Here is a 25694-nt window from a genome sequence, read left to right on the forward strand (position 1 = left end):
CAATACCGAAAAGACTTAAACCGGCAGTGCCAGCTATTTTACTAGTTATGTGTTTTTACACAATTTTCTGCAGGAAGTTACATTTTTCTATTTGAAAAAATTCAACAAATTCAAATCTCACCTTTAAATTTTTAAATTAAGATCTCTAAATTTTCGAACCTATTCCAAACAATTAATTTATTATTTTATTTTGATTAAACGGTTAATTACTTTCGGTTCTTACAAACATCATATACATATATATGAGAAATGATAATACTATTCTCAAAATTAATAGATAATAACACCATTTTTTTTAACTATACTTTTTTTATTTTATCTTCTTTCAAATTTATCTCTAATAATTATTCAAAAATACTTTTATATTAAAATAAAATCAATACAAATTAAATAAATTAATAAATAATAAAATTAAAAAGATTTAAAAATATGAATTGATAGCATGAATATCTACCCTAATTATACTTAATTTTGTCTTTATTAAAAATTTATTTAAATTTATCATATTAATTTTTTAATATATTCAATTATTTCCCTTTAATAATATTAAGATGTAAAATAATTGTTTTCAAATTTACATGAAAATTAAAATTAAAATGTTGAGCTGTTGCATCACTTATCTGTGTAACTTGTTGTAAAATAAAAGATATATATATAATAGAGATGTATAAATAGAAGACTCTAGTATTAAAATAATTAGCTCAATAATAATTTATATATATATAATAATATTATATGTTGTAATGTATATATATATACAAAGATAGAAAGAAGTATTAAAAATAAAGAGAGAGAGAATCACATTTGTTTATTGTTACAATCTCAATATAATAAAGATGATTAATATTGCTATTAATATTATATGTAAAGAGTAATAGAAAATAGAATTTAAAATACTTATAAAATAAAAGAAGAGAAAGAATTGTAGTAGAAATATAAGGAGAAGAGTATTTGATTGCAGCATAAAAGAAAAGTATTCGTAAGAAGTGAGAGAGAGATGATTTGTTTACTGCTTTTTACTGTGTATCTCTTTGCATCAATTCATGCCTATTTATAGGCGTACAAAAGCAGTGTTAATTAATTTCATTCAGTATTGAAAAGTGAATTCTTATCAGTAGTGGAAAGAGTGAACCGCCCATTAAATGGGCATCCACAAAATCACGCTTATCTTAACACTCCCCCTTGGATGACCATTTAGGAAAATGCCTCATTAAAACCTTACTAAAGAAAACCCAATGGGAAAAAGTTTAGTGAAGGAAAAAGAGTACAGTATCCTTTGTGATGGGGACTGCCTCATTAAAAACCTTGTCAAGAAAAATCCAATGGGAAAAAAACTTGACCAAGGAAAAAAGAGTACAGTCTCCCCCTCTTGCCGACATCATTTAATGTCTCGAAATCGACGCATCCCAATCTCATGTACCAATCTTTCAAAGGAGGATTTTGGGAATGACTTTGTAAATAAATCTGCCAGATTGTCACTTGAACGGATCTGTTGCACATCAATTGTCCCTTGATTTTGAAGATCATGAGTGAAGAAGAATTTGGGAGAAATATGCTTTGTTCTATCGCCTTTGATGTATCCGCCTTTAAGTTGAGCAATACATGCTGCATTATCTTCAAACAGGATAGTTGGAGCTATCTTATGATCAATCAGTCCACATGATGACAGAATATATTGGATCAGACTCCTCAGCCAAAAACACTCGCGACTAGCTTCATGAATCGCCAGTATTTCGGCATGATTAGAGGATGTTGCAGCAATCGTCTGTTTCGTAGACCTCCATGATATAGCTGTTCCACCATATGTGAATAAGTATCCTATTTGAGATCTCCCTTTATGTGGATCAGACAAGTATCCGGCATCTACATAGCTAACTAGTTGTGACTTGGATTCATAGGGATAAAACAATCCCATATCAACCGTCCCATGAAGATATCGAAAGATTTGTTTGATTCCACTCCAATGTCTTCTGGTTGGAGAGGAACTATACCTTGCTAGTAAATTCACCGCGAATGATATGTCAGGTCGCGTATTATTAGCAAGATACATTAGCGCTCCGATGGCACTAAGATATGGTACTTCAGGACCAAGGATATCTTCATTTTCTTCTTTAGGACGGAATTGATCCTTTTTCACATCCAAAGATCTTATGATCATTGGGGTACTCAAGGGATGTGACTTATCCATATAAAATCTCTTCAAGATCTTTTCTGTGTATGTTGTTTGATGAATAAAGATCCCATTTTTTGTATGCTCGATCTGCAGGCCGAGACAAAATTTAGTCTTTCCAAGATCTTTCATCTCAAACTCTTCTTTTAGAGTTTTTATAATTGTTGGAATCTCTTCAGGAGTCCCAATGATATTTAAATCATCAACGTACACAGCAATTATAATGAACCCAGATGTAGTTTTCTTTATGAAAACACACGGGCATATATCATCATTCTTGAAACCGTTTTTGGCCAGATACTCAGTAAGACGATTATACCACATTCGTCCAGATTGCTTTAGACCATATAAAGATCTTTGCAATTTGACTGAGTATAACCCTTGCGAATATTCACTAGATGGTTTAGATATCTTTAGTCCTTCAGGGACTTTCATATAGATATCCCGATCTAATGAGCCGTACAAATAGGCTGTTACCACATCCATTAAATGCATATGCAGTTTATGATATGCAGATAAACTGACCAAATAACGCAATGTTATCGCATCCACTACAGGGGAATACGTTTCTTCATAATCTATACCGGGCCTTTGTGAAAAACCTTGTGCCACAAGTCGGGCTTTATAGCGCACAACTTCATTTTTCTCATTTCGTTTTCTCACAAATACCCACTTATATCCAACAGGTTTTACATCTTCAGGTGTACGGACTACAGGTCCAAAGACTTCACGTTTTGCAAGTGAGTCTAATTCAGCCTTCATGGCTGCTTCCCATTTTGGCCAATCATTTCTTTGTCGACATTCTTCAACTGATCTTGGCTCAATATCCTTACTTTCATGCATGATATTTAATGCCACATTATATGCAAATATTTCATTGACAATTGTCTTATTTCGGTCCCATTTCTCTCCTGTAAAGACATAATTTATCGAGATCTCGTCATTTTTACAATTTTCAGGTACCTGAACGTCTTCTGGCGTTATATCAGAATTTTGGACAACTGCAGGTGTCTTTACTATGTCTTTTTCAACAGGAATATTATTTACCTCTTTTCTCTTTCGAGGATTTTTGTCTTTGGAACCGACAGGCCTGCCACGCTTCTGGCGTGTATTTGCTTCCGTGGCTATTTGCCCTACTGGGACATCAATTCGAATTGGGGCATTTTCCGCCCTGCCACGCTTCTGGCGTGAATTTGCTTCAGTGGCTACTTGTCCTACTGGGACGTCAATTCGAATTGAGGCATTTTCCGCTGGTATGTAAGATTTGGTTATCCTCTTTGTATCGGAAAATGCATCAGGCAATTCATTTGCTATTCTTTGCAAATGTATAATCTTTTGAACTTCTAGTTCACATTGCCCTGATCGAGGATCTAAATGCATCAACGATGATGCATTCCAATTAAGTTCCTTTTTCAGGAAGCTTATTCTCTCCCCCTAATGTTGGAAATTTTGATTCATCAAAATGACAATCCGCAAACCGGGCTTTAAACACATCACCAGTTTGTATCTCAAGATACCTCACTATAGAGGTAGAATCATATCCAACATATATCCCCAATTTTCTTTGGGGTCCCATTTTGGTGCAATTAGGTGGTGCAATGGGAACATATATCGCACACCCAAATATTCTTAAATGGGAAACATTTGGCTGCTGGCCAAAAGCTAATTGTATAGGAGAGAATTGATGATAACTCGTTGGCCTCAAACGAATAAGTGCTGCGGCATGTAAGATAGCATGCCCCCAAACCGAAGTTGGGAGATTTGTTCTCATAAGCAAGGGTCTAGCAATTAATTGGAGGCACTTAATAAGTGATTCTGCTAACCCATTTTGTGTGTGAACATAAGCTACTGTTCAACACTTATTCCATTAGTCATACAATAAGCATCAAAAGCTTGGGAAGTAAATTCACCAGCATTATCAAGACGAATTGCTTTAATTGGATTTTCTGGAAATTGTGCTTTTAATCGAATAATTTGAGCCAGTAATCTCGCAAACGCTAGGTTGCGAGAAGATAATAAGCACACATGTGACCATCTCGAAGATGCGTCTATCAGGACCATAAAATATCTAAAAGATCTACATGGTGGATGAATAGGTCCACATATATCACCTTGAATCCTTTCTAGGAATTCAGGGGACTCAAATCCAATCTTTACTGGTGATGGCCTTAAAATTAACTTCCCTTGAGAACATGCAGCACAACAAAATTCACTAGTTTTAAGAATCTTCTGGTCCTTTAGTGAATGTCCATGAGAGTTTTCAATAATTCTTCTCATCATGGTTGTTCCCGGATGACCCAAACGGTCATGCCAAGTTATGAATTCATTTGGGCTAGTAAACTTCTGGTTTACAGTGGCATGTGATTCAATTGCACTAATCTTAGTATAATACAACCCAGATGAAAGAGAGGGTAATTTTGCTAATATAACTTTCTTATTTGAATCATGAGTTGTGATATATAAATACTCATGATTTCCCTCATTCATAGTCTCAATATGATATCCATTTCGTCGAATATCTTTAAAGCTCAACAAGTTTCTTCGAGACTTGGTAGACAACAGTGCATTATTTATTATAAATTTTGTTCCTCCAGGAAACAAAATTATAGCTCTTCCGGAGCCTTCTATCACATTGCCTGAGCCAATAATAGTATTAACATATTCCTCTTTTGGCACAAGATGGGTAAAATATATATCACTTTTGAGAATAGTGTGCGAACTTGCACTATCCGCAAGGCATACATCTTCATTACATATCCTTGCCATTCTTCAAAAACAAATAATAATAAAATGAGTAGTATGCACAGTTAAATTGAATACTTGATCAGAATTATTTTTCTAAGAAACACTGTACATAAAATAATGTCATATACTAAAATTTTATTTTAAAATTTGACACATTTAATAATTTCAAAATTCATATTAATATTTCATTATTTATGTACATCACATTTGAAACTTAAATACATAGAAAATAAAACTTAACAATAAGTTCTTTTTATTTACATATCTACTTCACAATCCCACATATTAAACTATTCCATCATTGATCAAATGACCAATATTTCCTTAAGGGTCCTCAAAGAAATCAGATACATCATAATGAGTGGTGGAGTTCTCAGCATCATTTGAAACAAAATTTGTTTCCTTTCCTTTGTCGTTCTTTTTCAAAGATGCCTCGTAAAGATCGACTAGGTGCCTTGGGGTACGACAGGTACGAAACCAATGGCCCTTTCCACCACAGCGGAAACACTTCTCCTCGGTTGATTTATTCTACCCGATATTCCTTTCTTTGTCCCACTTCTGGTGAGATCTTCTCTTTTGAACATAATTCTTTTTCCTTCCATAATTTTTCTTGTTATTAAAAGCTTGCCATTTACCTCTTCTGGGGTAATGATTTGCCGTATTTACTTCAGGAAATGGGGCGGCGCCAGCTGGGCGCGCTTCATGATTTTTCAATAACAACTCATTGTTGCGTTCGGCAACAAGAAGACAAGAAATTAACTCAGAATATTTTTTAAACCCTTTCTCTCGATATTGCTGCTGCAGGAGCACATTCGAGGCATGGAAGGTTGAGAAAGTTTTCTCCAACATATCATGATCAGTTATTTTTTTCCCACACAATTTTATTCGTGAGGTGATTCGAAACATTGCAGAATTATATTCATTTATAGATTTAAAATCTTGTAAATGCAAATGCGTCCATTCATATCGGGCCTGAGGAAGTATCACCGTTTTCTGATGATTATACTTTTCTTCAAGGTCTTTCCAAAGATCTGCAGGATCTTTTAATGTAAGATATTCATTTTTCAATCCTTCGTCAAGATGACGACGGAGAAAAATCATGGCTTTGGCTTTATCCTTCTGGGATGCATTATTTTCAGCCTTAACGGTATCTCCAAGATCCATTGAATCAAGATGGATTTCAGCATCTAGTATCCATGATAAATAATTGTTTCCAGATATATCAAGAGCATTGAATTCAAGATGAGAGAGCTTCGACATAATAAAAATTTGTTACCTGAGTCTTCCTAAAAATTTGATCAGAGTCTCGTGCTGATAACGTGTTGTAAAATAAAAGATATATATATAATAGAGATGTATAAATAGAAGACTCTAGTATTAAAATAATTAGCTCAATAATAATTTATATATATATAATAATATTATATGTTGTAATGTATATATATATACAAAGATAGAAAGAAGTATTAAAAATAAAGAGAGAGAGAATCGCATTTGTTTATTGTTACAATCTCAATATAATAAAGATGATTAATATTGCTATTAATATTATATGTAAAGAGTAATAGAAAATAGAATTTAAAATACTTATAAAATAAAAGAAGAGAAAGAATTGTAGTAGAAATATAAGGAGAAGAGTATTTGATTGCAGCATAAAAGAAAAGTATTCGTAAGAAGTGAGAGAGAGATGATTTGTTTACTGTTTTTTACTGTGTATCTCTTTGCATCAATTCATGCCTATTTATAGACGTACAAAAGCAATGTTAATTAATTTCATTCAGTATTGAAAAGTAAATTCTTATCAGTAGTGGAAAGAGTGAACCGCCCATTAAATGGGCATCCACATAATCACGCTTATCTTAACTAATATTTTTCCATCAAAATTTGTTATTTCATGGCATCACACAGGTTGGAGTCAATTTCCAGTTAAAGCAACAAAAATATAACTAAAGGCCCAACACTATATCAACTAGGCTTACATAGAAGCCAATAAAACACCTTTAGTACACAAAACAGAGCTACTTCCCCAACTAGCTTGGGCAAGCAACGGAATTTTGAACCATTATAAACTGACCAAAGTATGAACCAGTTGCATGCTCAGCGTGAATTCTTGCCGGTGCTGTCCATATCAAGAATTTTCAATCAATCTAAGCTATTTACATTTTTTAAAGTATATCTGAAAGGCTTAAAATAGTGGAATCAAATGTTCCAATCAAGTACAATGGAATACCTGAACATCTTCCTAAAATAATAACAAAGAAAAAAACATAGTAGTACTTGTAAGTAGTAACATGCTCAACCGACATCAAAGTACTATTCAATTCGAATCCGACAGTTGTAGAATGCCTAAACAGCAACGGCCAAAAGAGGCTGCAAGTAATAACAACCATAAGATATGGCAACAACCAAGAATAAAATGAGCTAGAAAAGGAAGTTATATTTTCCAAACACACCAGATCACCAAGTGTATGATCTCGTATTTGAGCGACAGAATGCTTTTTTGTAGGTTTCTGGCCCGAGGTCATGATCAAAGTGGTGATAGTTGAACATAAAAAAAAAGAATAAGGGAAAAAAAAACTAACCTTTTTAAATTTGTATTCCTTCCATAAAGTATCTGGTTAAGTGATGACAGCTGAACATAAAAAAAAAGAATAAAATAAGACTAAATATAATGAAAAAATTATAAATTAATAGCAGAATTAGAAGACTACTAGTTAAACTTTCTCGGATGCTCCTGCCAACAAATCTCATTTGTGAGCTTTATACTCGGCAACAAAATCTCGTAATGTTGACAGAAAAGATCATAAATATCCGTGAGAGAGTTAACCTACAAAAATATGAATCATTTTCCACACTACTCGTGTTCATCTAACATGTTCAAGTCCCTACTCCTTTACAAACTGCTAAACATACTTCTCTTAACACTCAATCAATGATTACTAGAGATAAAGCTGGGATTTCAAAACAAAAAATATGCAATTCTGCTTACCTTGATATTGACTTAACACAAGAAATTCCTAAAACCGTCAAACAGGCTGTTAATTGCCCACACTGGTTCAAGACAATGCAGGACGAGTATGATGTTTTGATTAAAAATAACACATGGACTCTTGTTGATCCTCCATCCAATGTACCATCATTGGTTGCAAATGGGTGTTTGCAATCAAAAGAGCTCCTGATAATTCTATAATTAGATACAAAGCAAGGCTTGTAGGAAAGGGCTTTCATCAATAGGGAGGGATTGACTATAATCAGATTTTTAGCCCTGTGATTTGGCCCTCTACTATTAGATTAGTTTTGACCAAGGTTATGAGAACCAGACCGGTCATCGAACCGCTCTAATCACTTGTTTACTGGTCAAATCGGTGGTTCAATCGAAAAAATCATTTTAGAATAAAATAATAAATAAATTATAATTAAACACCCTGAAATATAATTATAGTTTAATATAAATCTTAAAATATCAAAAGTACATCAGCAACCTTAAAACAGCAACACCAGTATATTATCGAACAGCAACAATGAAACAGCAACACATTATAAAACACTAAAACAGCAACATCAGTACATTATCAAAACACTAAAACAGCAACACTAGTACATTAGCAACACCATTCAGCAAAGCAGTGATGACACTAAACTAAACACTAAAAACAGCAAAATCAGTATATTATACAACATATCAAAAGTTCAAAACAGAACATTCAGTAACCAAGCATTAGCATTAGCAAGAAAATGATGACACTAAATTAAACACTAAAAATAGCAAAATCAGTAAATTATATAACATCAAAAGTTCAAAACAGAGCATTCAGTAACCAAGCATTAGCATTAGCAAGGGAATGATGACACTAAATTAAATAGAACATTAGCAAGGAAGTGATGACACTAAAACACTAAAAACAATAAAATCAGTACATTATACAACATATCAAAAGTTCAAAACAGAGTATTCAGTAACCAAACATTAGCATTAGCAAAGCAGTGATGACACTAAATTAAATAAGCAAATTATTTTTTCAATGAATAAAAAGAACAACTAATTATGGAAGAGAAAAAAAAGCATGAATATATGATTACTGATAAGAAGAAATTGTGATAGATGAGTGATTGTTGAAAGAGAAAAGAGAGTGAATAGGAGCAGAGCAGCATTATAATTGAGCTTTAGGTTAAGCAAACCCATGATGCTGTTCCAGAATTCAAGAGAAAGAGGAGATTCCATTAAGATTACACAACAACTCAGCAACACATCACTAATCAATAATCATAATACATTCAAAATCAATAATCAGTAAATTAAAATCACAAGTTCAAAGATAGTCTTAATTCTTGATCTAATTTTAATCTGAAAATGCTATTGTGGGGCAAAATACATACCTATGTAATTTTGTATCATCATAATGTAGCATTAGTTGTTTGGGTTTTGGTGCTTCTAATAATTTCTGCAGCAGCTATAATCTTCTTAGTTACCACAGAAGGACGACGATGGCAAGACGACGAAGACACGACGACGACACAGCAGCCGGAAGCCTCGAACACGAACAGCGAAGTCACCGGGGGAATGGACGACGTGCCGAGCCCGAGCTAGAAGAGAAGGTCTGGCAGTATGGGTTTGGGACAGGGGAAGGAGGAGGCCGCGGAGACGCCGACAACCACTGACGGCGGCGGCGGTTCCGTTGACGAGGCTGGGTTTTTAACCGGTCCGGTTTTCAGAACATTGCATACCAGTGGTGGTCATTCATCAAGGATGAATTTATCATGATATTTAGATGCATTTTTGAAGAGTTGAAAAAGGTACATGTAATGGACGGTTTTCATGGAAGGTTAACCAATTTATGCATCAAAGTTCAAAGAGTCGGCCATGGACAATTTCGTGGTCTGCTGACTAATTTTCAAAGCCACCGTAAAGAGTCAATTCAACAAATGCAACTAGAGGATATCAGAGCACTGAAGAACATCATTTTGGAGGTGATAAACCGTCCTTTTGGACAGGGTAATCCGGCGATGAATCGTGAGGTTGAAGACCAATATATCTCTCAGCTTGACTTCCCCTTACAAAAATGATATAATTTTTTTCCCCTTTTATCATTGTGTTTTTTTCTCTTAAAAGTGATTATTTTCATTCAGTTGTCTCACCAAGATAATGAGAAGATGAGCAATAGATCCTGTCTTGTTCTCGAGCACCGTCAGAAAAATTCAGTTTCTACAGACTGTGCATTGACTGTTCTTCCGAAATAGGAGTGTCCATTTCCATATTAACAAACACTACAATTTGTTTCATCCATGAAATTTTGAAGAGTGAGTGCAGAGATGACGGTTGTTTATCATCACGAAAATAGAGAACACCAGTATAACACGAGTCAAAGCATTATCCGATTTTATCGGAACTACTTGCACCATCTCCGGTACACCGACGAAGATACGGTACTTGAAATTTTTTATTTGTTTGATTTGTTTTTTTTATAATATATTATTATACATATATATATTGTGAGAGTGGTAGAACAGTTATGGCAGAGAATGGTTGAATCATGTAGACTTTTTCATGAAGTTGGCCAGTTATCTATGCCATTGTCTACATGATTCACCATTCTTTGTCATAACTGTTTTACCACTCTCACAATATATATGTATAATAATATATTATAAAAAAACAAATCAAACAAATAAAAAATTTCTAAGTACCGTATCTTTGTCGGTGTATCAGAGATGTGCAAGCAGTTCCGATAAAATCGGATAATGCTTTGACTCGTGTTATACTGGTGTTCCCTATTCTCGTGATAATAAACAACAGTCATCTCTCAGATATGGTTTTCAAAATTCTATGAAGAAAACAAACTAGTATTTGTTAATATAGAAAAGGACACTCCTATTACGGAAGAACAGTCAATGCACAGTCCGTAGAAACTGAATTTTTCTGGCACCAGAACAAAACAGGATCTAGTGCCCAACTTCTCATTATCTTGGTGTTGCAACTAAATGAAAATAATCACTTTTAAGAGAAGAAAAAAACACAATGATAAAAGGGAAAAAAAATTATACCGTTTTTGTAAGGAGAAGTCAAGTTGAGAGATACAATGGTCTTCAACCTCACGATTCGTCGCTGGATTACCCTGTCCAAAAGAACGGTTTATCACCTCCAAGATGATGTTCTTCAGCGATCTGATATCCTCTAGTTGCATTTGTTGAATTGACTCTTTATGGTGGCTTTAAAAATTAGTCAGCACACCACGAAATTATTCATGGCCGACTCTTTGAACTTTGATGCATAATTTGGTTAACCTTCTATAAAAACCATCGATTACATATATCTTTTACAACTCTTCAAAAATACATCTAAATATCATAATAAATTCATCTTTAATGAATGACCACGGATCTCCTTTCGACTTATATCTAGCTTCCATCCAACCCCTTAAAGTATATGTGTCTCCCATGATGCCTTTTCTTCACAAGTCAGAGAAAACAATTTATTAATGACAGCAACAATCAAGTTTTAGACTTGACACTTTAATGCTCCTTCATTGTGTTACTCAATAAATCACCAAAAATAGTCACAATCCAAGCACATGTAAATCACAAAAGAGTCAAACAAGCACAACAAGTCAGCAACACAGCACTAATCAACAATCACAAGACATTCAAAATCAACAATCAATTAATTAAAATCACAACACAAAAACAGCAGCACAGACCTTCGAAATAATCAATAATCAACAATCAATAAACAGCAGCAGACCAGAGCAAACCAACAATCAAATAATCATTCAACAAAAATTAACAACACACAACTAGTCAACCAGACCTTCGAAAGACAGGAACAGAGCATAAAAAATACCTCAATTAACTAATTATCCAACAGAATCAACAATACCTCAATTGTAATTTCAGTATCAATCCTGGGGCTAGACAGAAATGTAGGTACAATCTAGGTACAATTAAATCACAAATCAAAACAGTAAAACACAACACACAAAATCAGTAAAGAACCAGAGCCAATCACAAAGAAATTAAAAGAAGAAAGCTACAAAAGTACAAACAATCAATTGCTTTTTCAGATTTCAACAAATTCAAATTATCTACTTTCTAGTACTTTCTTTAGTTACTATTATTTAATAACATTTAAAATATTATAACATTATTCTAATGCAAGATTAGAGTGTACTCATTCTATCTAGAACACCATTCCATCCTAATACTTTAACAATGTATGTTATTGTTACTAATGCACCTTTAATTATAGAATTACATACATCAGCCATTACAATAATTACAGCAAAATTCAGAATTACAGCAATTTAAAATCTAAAATGATATTAATTTTGTCCAAAATTTAAAATTATATCAAAATTCTATATAGCATTCAAAATCCAGAATCCAAAACCGAATTTATATCAAAATTATATTCAGCAAAATTCAGAATTACAGGACTCTATTTCTTTATGCAAAATTCAATCAAATACAGTCAGCTTCCTATTATTTCTTTAAGCTCATCTTTTGGTTTCAATGTAGTCAGAGAACTCTATTTCATAGTTCTATACTTCTATTCTAGCAAAAATCAGGTATTGTCAATCAATATTAGTACCAAAAGGTTTAAGGAAAAAACCAAATAATTCTCAAAATTTATTGTTTGCTTTGCTTGAATCTTGGTTTGGCACATCTTGAAGTTCTTTAGAGGCAATTGTATAAAAATATAAAATGCTCTTCTATCAAAATCTTCACCTATATTTTACCTCAAGCAAATCACCATATGTGCACAACGATGCCTAATGAATATCGGGGGAAAGACAATAATATATATAGAAGACTGGTGCAAGGTTTGACACACACTTAAATCTCAAGCAGCATTCTCAAACACAATTGAAATTGCATACACAGTAATTATATTCTTGCAGTGTTGATGAAGAAGGGCTATGACATGCATGATTGCAGAAACAGGAACGAAAAGAATTTTAAATTTGACCATGATCCCCAATTTAAATTTGAAATTTCAATACGCCCACACCTTCAGATAGAAACGGTTCTTAATTGAGATCTGATTACACAATTGATTAAGTAAGCAAACCCTATAATAATTACATGAGCAAAAGTTAACAAAATAAAAATAAATTAATTGAAAAACTCAAGAATTCACTGTGGCAGAGAGAGTAGAGAAGGGTCGAGACGACAAGAAAAGGAATGGTTACTGAAGAACTCACCAACCAGCCGACGACAAGAAAAGGATCGCGACGGTGAGGTTGAGATGTCGTCGAAGGCGCACCGTTTCCGGCGGAACGAAGAAGACGACACGCCGGCGGTGAGGTGAGGTTTTCTTGAACTATCGTGTGATGAGGAGATGAGGTGAGGAAGACTTGGAGGGTTACTGCCGTATGTATAGCCGTCTAGGGATTTAGGGTTAGGGGGTTCGAGACTCGAGTGTTTTTTTTTTTTTTTTTAAACCCAAAACTAGAACCGGCTGGTTACACAAAATCGCCGGTTCTCCAATTTTTATCAAAATCAGACAGTTTAATCCAATTTTCTTCGGTTCTATTCTTTATTCGGTTAAAATGACTAATAGGACCGGTCAGATAATCGATTTATTAATTTTTTGATCGAAACAACCGGTTTAATCTAATTCTTACAATTATAAAAATAATTAGATTGTACATAATTATAATAAAAATATAACTTAATTAAAAAAATCATATACAAACAATATTTGTTAGAAAATGGAATCATAATTAATAAAAATATTCTACGTTTTATTTTCTCATTAAAAAAATAGGTATTTGATAATTTCATGTTATTAAGAGAATAAAAAAATGAGATATTTTAAATTATACAAATAATTTATACTATATTCGTATATTGTAGAAAAAAATAGATAATAATTAAATTTAAGAAATTATTATCTTTTTATATTTTTTTTATTTTTTTTGTTGTCCACGGTATCTTTTAATCCGACAGGTTAAGAACTAATCTATCACGGATTTGAGCTCCATTTAAGGATTCAAACTCCCGACACTTGCTTAAGTGGACGAGTGAGCTGATTACTCGACCAACCCAAATTAATTTATATTTTTTTAATGGTATAATTTTCACATACAAGTCTTTTTGCTATACAAGTCTTAGGCCCAGTTTGGATAAACAACTTAATTAAGTTATTTTTGAAGAAATAGCTTAAACAATAAATGCTTATATTAAAAGTAGCTTATAAATAAGTTATTTTGTATTTGGTTTTTTAGTTCTAAAAGTACTTATTTTAAGAGAAAAGTGATAAAAAAAACTTTTTATTATGAGAAAAGTCATTTTTTTAACTTCTCCTTAAGCACCAAAATAGCTTTTTAAAAAGTTGCAATTTTGCTTTGAAAATTGTACCAGACATTAATACTATACATTTTCATAAGTTAAAAGTTAAAAAAAAGTCACTTATAAACCTATCCAAACGGACCCTTACAAGTCTTGAAATTCACCTACTCCTTTCACGCTCCTCCTTAACAGATTTTTCAATTAACGCATGCACGTTCTTCTTCTTCTTCTTCATGTTACTTCACGTTCTCCTTCTTCATGTTAACGCGCACACGTTCTTCTTCGTTATTTTTCTTTTTCGTTATCGTTGTCATTAACACCACCTATTCCTCCTCCTCCTCTTCCTCCTTATTTTTTCATTGGATTTTCTTCTCTTTCTTTCTTTTTCTCTTTCTCCTCCAGCATCAGTTATCTCGTTGTTGAATATAATGAATAATTCAAGTTCAGATTGTCAATTGAACCAGAACAAAATTGATTATTGTTTTTTAATCCAATCCAGTGGCTGAGGTGCGGTTCAATTCAGAAGAAAAAATGCAGCATTAGAGGAAATATTTTTCTGTATTTGCAGCAAATTTGGGTATAACACAAAGATATTTGGGTGTATTTTTATTCTGATAAGTTCTGCATAATTCAAAACTCTTCATCTTCTTCTTCCTCATCTTCTGCTGCTTTTTTTTCATCATCATCATCACCATCTTCTTCTTCTTCTTTTCTTATTCATCTTTTCTTTTTTGTTTTACCTTCTCAAGTTTTTTCTTGTTTTACTCTCTTAACAAGAATAAAAACAAAAAAAATTAAACAAAGAAGAAGAAGAAACACATAATGCTGCAAGATTATTTGAAAAATGATGAACTTACATTCATTTAACTAAAAGAAAGAATGAAATAAGGAAAAGAAGAAGAAAAAAATGCAACATTAGAGAAAATATTTTTCTGTACAAAAATGCTATTTGTACACTAAAATCAACCACTAAAATCAGCCACCAATGTATTTGTGTATAAATACATGTGTGCTTTAATTTATTTTCAATGTATATTTGTATTCCATTATGTATTTTATACTAGTGGCTGATTTTGATGGCTGATTTTAGTGTACACGTAGCATAACTCATTTCTGTATTTGCAGCAAATTCGGGTGTAAAACGAAAATATTTGGGTGTAACACGAAGATATTTGGGTGTAAAATGAAGATATTTGGGTGTATTTTTATTCTGATAAATTCTGCATAATTTAGAACCATTCCTCTTCCTCCTTCTCATCTTCTACGGCTTCTTCTTCTTTTTTTTTTCTTATTCATCTTTTTTTTGTTTTACCTTCTCAAGTTTCTTCTTATTTTACTCTTTTAACAAGAATAAAAACAAAAAAATCAAACAAAGAAGAAGAAGAAACACATAATGCTGCAAAATTACTTAGAAGATGATGAACTTACATTCATTTAACTAAGAAAAAGAAAAAAATAAGAAAAAGAAGAAGAAAAAAAATGCAGCATTAGAGAAAATATTTTTCTATACAAAAATGCTATTTGCACACTAAAATCAGCCACCAATGTATTTGTATATAAATACATGTGTGCTTTAATTTATTTGCAATGTATATTTGTATTCCAGTATGTATTTTATATTGGTAGCTGACTTTAGTGGTTGATTTTAGTGTACATGTAGCATAACTCATTTTTATATTTACAACAAATTTGGGTGTAAAACGAAGATATTTGGGTGTATTTTTATTCTGATAAGTTCTGCATAATTCAGAACTCCTCCTTTTCCTCCTCCTCATCTTCTGCTGTTTCTTCTTCTTCATCTTCTTATTTCATATTATCATAATTCTTTTGGGAGGAAAAAATCAAACAAAGAAGAAAAAAATACATAATGTTACAAAATCAAAAAAAGAAGGAAGAGAAACACGACGATGAAGATGAAATACGCGAAGAAAAAGGAGGAGAAACACAAAAAAGAAGGAGACGAAGAAGGAAGAAGGGGAGGAGGAGGAGAAACGCGAAGAAAAAACAGTTGTGGTTTTCATCAAGAAAAAAAGAAGAATAGTCGTTCATAACGGTGAAGGAGCGCTTTTATGGGTGAGCGTAGTTTCTGTTGGGTTTGGCCCAACTTGTAAGACTTGTAAGCCGAAAAGACTTGTATGTGTAGCATAACTGAATAATTTATATACTTATATAACAAATATGTTAGGTGTATATTAAAATTAAATTTAAAATATAAAATACATATTTAAAATGAGTTAAATAACACATATATTTATATACAAATATATGGTGACTAATTTAAGTAATTAATTTTAGTAACTAATTTTGTATAAATAGCATTTTTACTCGTATAAAATACAAACAATTCCTGCTCTTTTTATGAACCTAAACAAACAATAAAATACATGTCCATTCAGTATAAATTTTTTGGATTTGAATTCTCTAAATTTTGAATTTTATTTTAAAAGACAAATTGTAATCTCTCACCATTTATTTCATAGGTGGAACTAAGAGAAAATATGAGAGAGAAACTATTTAAGGGTGAAAGATCACACTTTATTCTCTAAAGTAAAAATTCACAATTTAGAGGATCCAAATTTTAATTTTTACGGTAGAATCACCATTTAATGTATATTTGATATTTATGTTCATTTCTTGGAAAAAAATATCTTACGAAAAGTTAAAAGTTAAATCTCTTGGATGTATCATACAAGATAATGGAGAAATTGAACATGATGTAAATCATAGGATCCAAGCAAGTTGGTCAAAATAGCGGAGTGCATCTGGTTTTATATGCGACAAAAAAGTGCTTTTAAAACTTAAAGGTAAATTCTATCGCACTGCTATAAGACCGGCTATACTTTATGGTATGGAGTGTTGGGCGGCCAAAGGGGAGCATGAAAATAAGCTGAGTATGGCAGGGATGAAGATGTTAAAATAGATGAGTGGTCAATAAAATAAGGAACGAAGATATGAGGGAAAGAGTTGCAGTAGCACCCATTGTGGAAAAGATGGTAGAATCGCATCTCAGGTGGTTTGGACATGTGAGAAGAAGACCGACAGAATATCCAGTCAGGAGGGTGGATGAGATGGAAGATGGATAAAGGGTGAAAGGCAGAGGAAGATCTAAGAAGACCATCCATGAGATGGTCAAACGAAACCTATATGTAAACGGTCTCTCTGTAGACATGATACATGACAGAGTTCAATGACATCATTTGATTCATGTAACTGACCCCACCTAATGGGACAAGACTTTATTGTTGTATTTCTTGTTAGTTTATAATCAGTTAAGAAGTGGTTATTGGCATGATTAGTTACATAAATGTTTACTTTTTTCATTCTCTAGGCACTTTATTGATACATATATTTCAGTTGAAACTTAACAATAAGTAATCCATTTATCACAATCGGATTATTCTTCACCCTTGTCTAATCAAAGTTAGTTTTGGTGATGAGTAAGGTATGCTAATCAAATTCTAATCTTCAATGGGGCCTTAAAGAAAAGGGCAAAATAACAAGAACATTCACCAGCTTCTGTGATGTTAACAGTTATGTTTGTCTTCTAGCCTTAAGAACAGTGATATTGTTGATGCTATCCTTTGTTGTATGTAGGGTTCAATTCTTTTCTTTCTATACAACAAATGTGTCAATTTCAACAAGCCAAACCTTGTTCTTTTGACAAGGTACAAAAGTACTTCATTTTCCTATTTTAGTATGTTTTTGTTTTGTCGGTGGAGTTCATTTGACCAAACCACATTCACTTAAATAAAACTGTTGACAATCCCTCCTATTTTGTCTGTTATCAAATGCTAATCCAAACACACATGGATTAAACCATTCTATGCTGAACTTGACTATTGATATAGATACCAAAACTCTTATGGATCAAAGAATAATAATTAAAATGGAAACCTTTTTTTATTTCACAATTTTCAAAGCCAAGCATGTAAAATTTGTAGCCAAAAGAAGAGGTCCCAACTAAAAAGGGAAAATCCAAAGCATTCAAACAAAGATCTGATGTAATCACATTGGTCTTTACATGACTTTTGTGAACCAACAACTTACACAAACACTATAGCATCCCAACCATCTCATCACAAAGTAGGGTCCCAATACAATAAACATGACAAAATAAGAATGGTGAAAAAATGGAGAAAAACACAAACCTTTTTTCTTTTCATTATAACAATCACTAGTTCAATACCACCTCTTCTTTTTAATCCCACTGTCCAAGTGAGATTATAACAAAAGGTAACAAAATTCATCAAACTTCAGAACACATACTTTTTCCTTCTTCAAAACTTTCTTTGTGGTTATTGAGTGTAACTCTCCTTCTCTTGTGTCTTATAGTTTTCTTTCTCAATGTAGAAACTTTGAATTTGATCATAGTATGCAAATATATCTTCCTGCAAAACAAAGAAAAGGGTAGGTTTTGGTAAGATTAATCATTTAAAAGCTGCATGGATAGGTAGAAATCAAAGCTACTTACTCTTTATATTTTACCAAAGTTAAAAGATAAAAAGTGAAATTCAAAGGATAAAAGGAAATAAACTTTTAGCCATAAAGCATTTTCCTTTTGTAAATTAAGCACGTTGCTGCAATTTTTAGAAGAAAATCCTTTTTACTACTCACAGCTACAAGAAATCTGAATTCATGAATTGAACTCATCTTCAATTTTACTGATTCTATTGTCAAGTGCTGATCCATTGCCACCAAAGTCGCCGCAGCCGCAATAACAGATGGCCTATGATCCATTAAATTGACCTCTAGAAACAAGAACAACATACATCTTCTTTGCATCAATCAATTTTCCAGATTCTGATAAATAAGTACTCATTCCAATGCTAAAAATGAACCTTGAATTAGTGTGAAGATGATTTGAATAGTCTTGGACAAAACATGGCATGTTTGGGATTCATTGCAGAGCTTTGTGATGAAATAAGGAAGGAAAACTAATGGGGTGATCATAACCATGTTCCATTCCAATGTGCTAAGCACCAAGAGCTCCATTCTCTGAATCACTTTGTTTTCGAAGCAATAATCTTCCGATTGAAACTCGGTTAGCACCGGCACTTCACTCTCCTCCATCTTTGCAGCTAGAGTAAGACATGCAATTGATAGTAACCTCATTTTCCAACACTTACCATTCTGCATAAAAATTGAAAGATTTGAAACTAATTACACTAACTTCCTCTGAGATTTGGTGAAATTAAACATGACCCTTCTTTGTTTCTAAAGTTATACATTGATCCACCTAAGATTCATATAATAATACACTTAGACTAATAATCAAGAGTGATAATAATCATGATAAATTTCACAAAATCTTGGAAGAGTTTGTGGTAGTTCCCCTTATAATAATCAAGATTCAAGAGTGATAAATGTTGCAGTTGAAAGAGTAGTTGAGAGCTTACATCAATGGAACATTTGGAAAGGAATCTGTCAAAGTATGCCATGGACAAATAAGCTGTTTGAAAGCTAAAACCAAGTGTTGCTCTTGTCTTTGTTCATGCAAAACCAAAAGATTATTAATAAAAAAAAATCAGATTATTATTATTATAAGGAAATAAATGGGTTGTAGTTGGACAAACCTGAAGAATCCAATTAAGAGCATTAATGCGTGAATGACTGAAGCAATTCACAAATATGAAAGACTCAATATTTTTGAAAGCAAGAGTACCCTTTTCTCTCTCAATCAAAATGCTCACATATTCATCCTCAGAAGCACCATATTCTTGTAATGGAGCCAATGAACGCTCTTCTATTCTAATCTTTCCTTCCATGCATGCATCCACTATCTCTTCTTGTTCTTCTTCTTGTTCCTAGTAAAAGCTCTAAGCTTTATTTGACTTTTACAAGCTAGAGCAATAACAGTGATATATATATATATATATATATATATATAAAAGAATATGTGCATGTATGTGTGTGTTTGTATATAGCTAATTTTAGCTATGCATGTTTTAAAATGGAAAATATTAACTTGAATATTGTTATACAAGGAAGACCGAAAACGAGAGATAGAGGCTAAGAGATAGAAATTGAGAAATAGAGACTAAATTAAGTTTTTGCATTATTTTTAATGTAAAATATATAAGATTGAATTATATGTCAGTATCATATTTGATTTAAGATAAATATAAAAATTAAATGATAAATCTAGAATTTATTTTATTGGGTATGTATTATTACCAAATACAATACATATACATTAATTTTAGTGTCTTGGTCATATTTATCAATATCTTAATGTTCTGTTCTATTTGTTTACAAACCAAATGCGGCCTATTGCCTCAACATACACAATTTTAGTGAGGTTGCCACTAATGATGTCATAAATATAATTGTCTTAATAAATTGCGGTAATCACAAGTCTCTAAGTAGAAATGTTTTGTTCAGACATCTTACAATCAAAACGACACACTGGACACATATTGTTCAGAGTTCAGACCATTGCTGCTAGATACAGGTTGGGGAAAAGGAAAAAACAGAAAAAAAGAAACAAAAAACTATGAAATTTAACGTGACATGCAGAGGCCAAAAAAGCCTTTCTTTACGGAGAGTACTGTATATGAAGCACATTTTTGAGGGATGAAAATAGTTTCAAACAAGATATATATATTGGATTATGAGTGGTAAATTATTTAAAGATGATCTAAACTATGTGTTATACATTGTTATGAGTTTTTACAAATGTCAGTGCCGTTTTGTTTTTTCTAATTAAAATAATATTTTTTACAGTCTTTTAATAATTAAAAAAATATTTTTTATATATTGATATTTTGTATTACTATCATAGCAATATAAAATATTAAAATGATCAAATCTTTTCGTGTTTTATACTAAAATTATCCATATATAAAAGTTTTAATAAATAATTTATGAGAAATATATTAATTATTAAATGCCAATTTTACATTTTTTTTATTTTGATTTTTTTTTATAGTTTTTTTTTTTACCAAAGATAGGAGACTCGAACCCGCAACTTCTTAATTGAGTATGAAGAGACTATGCCATTTGAGTTATAACTCATTAGCTTTTTTCCTTTATACATACATCTAATCACATAATATTATATTAGTAACAATAATTATCTTTTACATTAACTATATAAATAATGATAAAAAAAACAAATATTATTATATAACTATATAAAATATTTTACACTATGAATATATTAAATTAAACTCTAAATAAATACCCAAAGAAATATAGAAAAAAAAACAAACAAACAAATTTATGCACGTGCTTTGTGGAAAGATTTTGTGGTGGGTCCTGACTCCTGAGCCTAGAAAAACCTATGCCTTGTTACTGGGCCTGGGCCTCGTAAAGGACCATCTTCAATACCTGACGAGCTAAACCTAACTACATTATCACCATCATCCTTGATTCATTCTCTCCAAAAAAAAAAAAAAAAGAAACCTTGATTCATTGACATAAAAGTTTTATAATTCACAAATAATTTCCAAAGGGATGTTCCACTACATTCACAAATGGTGAGAAATTGAAAAAGCAACTAAAAGACATTTAAGCCTAAATGGTTAAAAAACTCTCTTAAATTTTGTTTATTGATGGAATTAGTTATCTAAATTTTTGTTATAAATATTTGCCAGCCTCAATTACTACTGTTTGATAAATTTATTTATTTTAAATAATCAAATTAAATATCGTATAGTAAGTTCATGTAATTATGTTTATTTACTACAATACTAAATTTTAAAAGTAGTTTTCAAACACCTTTTAAAGTTATATCCATATAATTCAAGTTCTACTCTATATAAATGCAGAGGCCAAAAAGCCTTTCTCTGTGGAGAGTACTGTACATGAAGCACATTTTTGTGGGATGAAAATAGTTTCAAACAAGAATTATATATATATATATATATATATATATATATATATATATATATATTGGATTGTGAGTGATAAATTATTTAAAGATGATCTAAACTATGTGTTATACATTATAGGCTTTTATAAAATGTCACGTTTTATCTCTTTATAATTAAAATAATATTTTTTACAAAACATCAGTCACGTTTTATCTTTTAATAATTAACTTTTTTTATAAATTGACGTTCTGCCATCATATTTTAATAATTAACTTTTTTTATAAATTGACGTTTTGTATTGCCATTGTAGCAATATAAAATATCAAAATAATCAAATATTCTTGTGTTTCATACTAAAATTATCCATATATAAAAGTTTTAGCTTTCAAACAACTAGAATAAATAATTTATGAAAAATATATTAATTATTAAATGCCAATTTTACATTTTTTTTTTCAAAATTTTGATTATTTTTCCTTTATAGTTTAAAATGCTTTAATTTTGTCATAAATATGAGTAATTGCCTAAATCAGTTTCCAAAAATTTTAAAAACGCACATTTTAGTTTCAAAAAAAAACTAATACATAGATTAATCCCCAAGATTTTATTTCGGCAGACAAATCAGTCCCCAGTTTATTTTCCAGCAAAGTAATTACACAGATCAGTTAATAAGAATTTTAAAAGCGGATATTTTAGTCCAAAAAAAAATAATATACAGATTAATTCCCAACGTTTTTCTTCATCTGATATAACAGTCCTTCGTCCAAAAAAATTAAAATTATTATTATTATTAATTAATTAATTAATTAATTAATTAATTACACAATAATACTATACCATAATTTTTTTATATTTTTTAGACAAAAATAATAATACATTTATTCATTAGATTCTTATGTATATATTTATAACATAAAAAGTATATATATATATATATATAGTCACTCAATAATAATAATAATAATAATATTTAATAAAATTATTAAAGATTATTCTACAAGAAATTTAAAGTTGAAACTATTTGATATTTTTGTATTTAATATAATAAAAAAATATCCTATTTTAAAACTATGTTTGTATTAAAAGAAAATATTTTAATTTGGATTTCAAAACATCATTATTCACATTACTCGTTTTTAACAAAAAAGTGTATTAATATGCTAGTGTCGTCGTCCACATGCACAAAACTAAGTGAATAATAATAATAATAAAGGTCGACATATAGTAAAAGTAAGGTTTAATTACTCTGCAGGTCCCTATAGTTTCACCGAATTTTCAATTAGGTCCCTATACATTTTTTCTTTTCAATTGGGTCCTTATACATAAAATTTTTTTTCAATTAAATCCCTACCGTGTGTATAACGTTAAAGTTAACAGAATATTCTTAGTAAAAAACGAATATTCTTTAAATTTGGTTGGAGTGAGTAGCTGAAGAAACCTGCATTATTTCAAAATACCCAAATCACCCTTGCAGTTTATCACAAGTAAAAAAAGAAACCCTTTCCCTGTGGAGAACGCGATTAAGTCGTCCTCTGCTTCCCCTCTTTCAGGCCGTCATCAACATCCGTCGCTGGGGGCTTCTGCAAGGAAGGCTTGGTGGTTTGCCGTCCGTTGCCACCTTCCCTGTGAACCGGTCTGTTCTACTCTGTTCCGTTCGGAGGTGGTCAGTGCGTTCCCCGTCGCCGTCCGTCGCGGTGAAGCCCATCACCGTCGTTGCGCCGTATCGATCGGAGTCTCGTAGCGCCTGGCCTCCCGTCCCTGCATTGTGCGTCTGCTCCATCTCCCTGCACTCGAACGTTTTCTCTGAAAACAGGTCAGGAAAAAAAGCTTCTTTTGTTAGTTTTAAAAGTTGATGTGTATGCTAATTTTTTTTTTTTTAATAAAAATAACATTGGTTGAATATCTATTTCTGGGATTGATTTTTGGATTGTTTTGATAATGATTGTTTTAAGAATGCTCATCAGCTCATGTATCAAAAGACCATAGTTGAAATTGTTATGGAAATTTATATATACCCGTTTGATAAGTTTAAGTGACAGAGTGACAAATAAAAAGGAACAAAGAGAGTAGTTTAGATTTAAGTATGATTTATGCCGCTATCCATGGAGTCAAGGCCAGGGAGAGCTCAGTTATTGTTGCTATATTATGGGCAACTAGTTTGAGAGCTAGGGAGCCTATTCTATGAGAATTGTTTGGCTATGCTGTGTTGCCTTGCTGTTCTCATTACTTGCATCTTGTATTTCTAGCTGTCTAGGCCTAAGTATCTTGTTATTGTTGTAATTGTCATCGTCTGTTATTGTTGATCATTTAATAGGAGTAGTCAATTCACTCAATTGTCATAGTTGTTAGTTTTGTTATGATGGCCGTATAGACATAGAAGTATAGCTGAGATGATCTCAAGGGATTCATTTAGCCATTCCAATTTAATTACTAAGTTGCTCTCTACTGCTGGCCATTTTTCTTGGTTGTCTTGTTTGAAGGAGTTTTTGAAGGTGCATATTCTTTTTGGCAGTTTTTTCCATATAAGCTTTCACTATGTGATTGAGGATGTCGTATCTATAATTTAAAAACCTTGGGAACTGATTCGAGTAAGTGTGGACAATGTCAATATTGCAATTTGAAACATTCCTGCTCCATTTGATAACTTCACCATCCTGCAAACTAAGTTTAACAATGCTGGACTTGATCTCAATGACTTAGTCATCCTATCTGATATTTACATTATTTAATCACAGTTTTTTGTAGACCCCTTTATTTCGTTTTATCTGGTATATGTAACTTTGTGGTTTTGTAAAGGTGCACACACAATTGGAGTGTCTCACTACTCAACAATCAGCATCTGTTTGTACAACTTCACTGGGAAGTTAGATCAAGACCTTGCACTAGACAGTGAGAGTATGCACAAAATCTGAAGAAGTTCAAGTGCAAGAGCATCAATGACAACACCATTTTGATTGAGATGGACCCTGGTAGCCGCAAGACCTTTGATCTTGGTTACTATAACCAAGTTGTTAAGAGAAGAGGCCTATTCACTTCAGATTCTCAGTTGTTGGTCAACAGTGTTACAAAGTCTCTGGTGAACCAATTGCTTCAAAGGTCGCTTTGGAAATTCTATGCTCAAATTGCAATGCCTATGGAGAAAATGGAAAGAATTAATGTCAAGCCCGGGACACAAGGTGAAACCAGGAAGCAATGTGCATTGGTAAATAGTTAAGAGTAATATATATATATATATATGGATTTGTGTCATGGTATGTGCAACTTTGTATTTTGTATTATTACTATATTTTGTCCTTTTGTGTTTGCTTATTTTATGCTATGCTGTAGGGTGCACTATTTCATAAGAGACCATATGGTGTGGGTGTTTTTTTGTGAGCTGGAATAAGTGGGTTCCATTTTCATAATTTTTTTCATTGGCATTTTTGTTTCATCGTTGTTAATTAAATAGATATGTGGTTTGGGTTTTTCTTTCTTTCTTAACATTTGTTTTTCGTTTGTTTGCTTGTACCTGAATCTTTAAGATCTTGTAAAATGAGAAACAAGATAGGGAAAAAACTAATATATGGCTATTAAAATCGACGGTAATGTTGTCGCTTTTTAAATTTAATATAGATCAAATATCGACACAAGCGCCGTCGATTTTAGATAATATTATCGACAATCAAGGTGTCACTTTT

At 31.9% G+C, this 25694-nt stretch overlaps 1 protein-coding gene and 2 long non-coding RNA genes across 5 annotated transcripts; 1 reads left to right on the forward strand and 2 right to left on the reverse strand.

Moving 5' to 3' along the window:
- Positions 1–6856: 6856 nt before the first annotated feature.
- On the reverse strand, positions 6857–13353 carry LOC148563136 (uncharacterized). Of its 3 annotated transcripts, XR_015886207.1 has the most exons (4): positions 13114–13349; positions 9293–11362; positions 7498–8090; positions 6857–7285 (listed from the first exon to the last, which is right to left on the reverse strand). It is a non-coding gene; the product is annotated as an uncharacterized LOC148563136 (long non-coding RNA). The 3 variants fall into 3 exon arrangements; XR_015886206.1 differs by having other exon boundaries at positions 7498–11357; positions 13114–13353; XR_015886205.1 differs by having other exon boundaries at positions 7498–11362; positions 13114–13353.
- Positions 13354–18177: 4824 nt separating this feature from the next.
- LOC107647752 (cyclin-D5-1) lies at positions 18178–19968 on the reverse strand. Its single transcript, XM_021105852.2, has 5 exons — positions 19777–19968; positions 19600–19686; positions 19042–19333; positions 18818–18951; positions 18178–18591 (listed from the first exon to the last, which is right to left on the reverse strand). Exons 1-5 carry the CDS (start codon positions 19966–19968, stop codon positions 18499–18501), a joined length of 798 nt encoding a protein of 265 aa, XP_020961511.1. The 3' UTR covers positions 18178–18498.
- Positions 19969–23466: 3498 nt separating this feature from the next.
- On the forward strand, positions 23467–25421 carry LOC110263646 (uncharacterized). The gene is made up of 2 exons (XR_002349542.2): positions 23467–23830; positions 24814–25421. It is a non-coding gene; the product is annotated as an uncharacterized LOC110263646 (long non-coding RNA).
- Positions 25422–25694: the final 273 nt, after the last annotated feature.

This window comes from Arachis ipaensis, chromosome B6, assembly GCF_059453495.1.
Source record: "Arachis ipaensis isolate K30076 ecotype BB chromosome B6, ASM5945349v1, whole genome shotgun sequence".
NCBI lineage: Eukaryota > Viridiplantae > Streptophyta > Magnoliopsida > Fabales > Fabaceae > Arachis > Arachis ipaensis.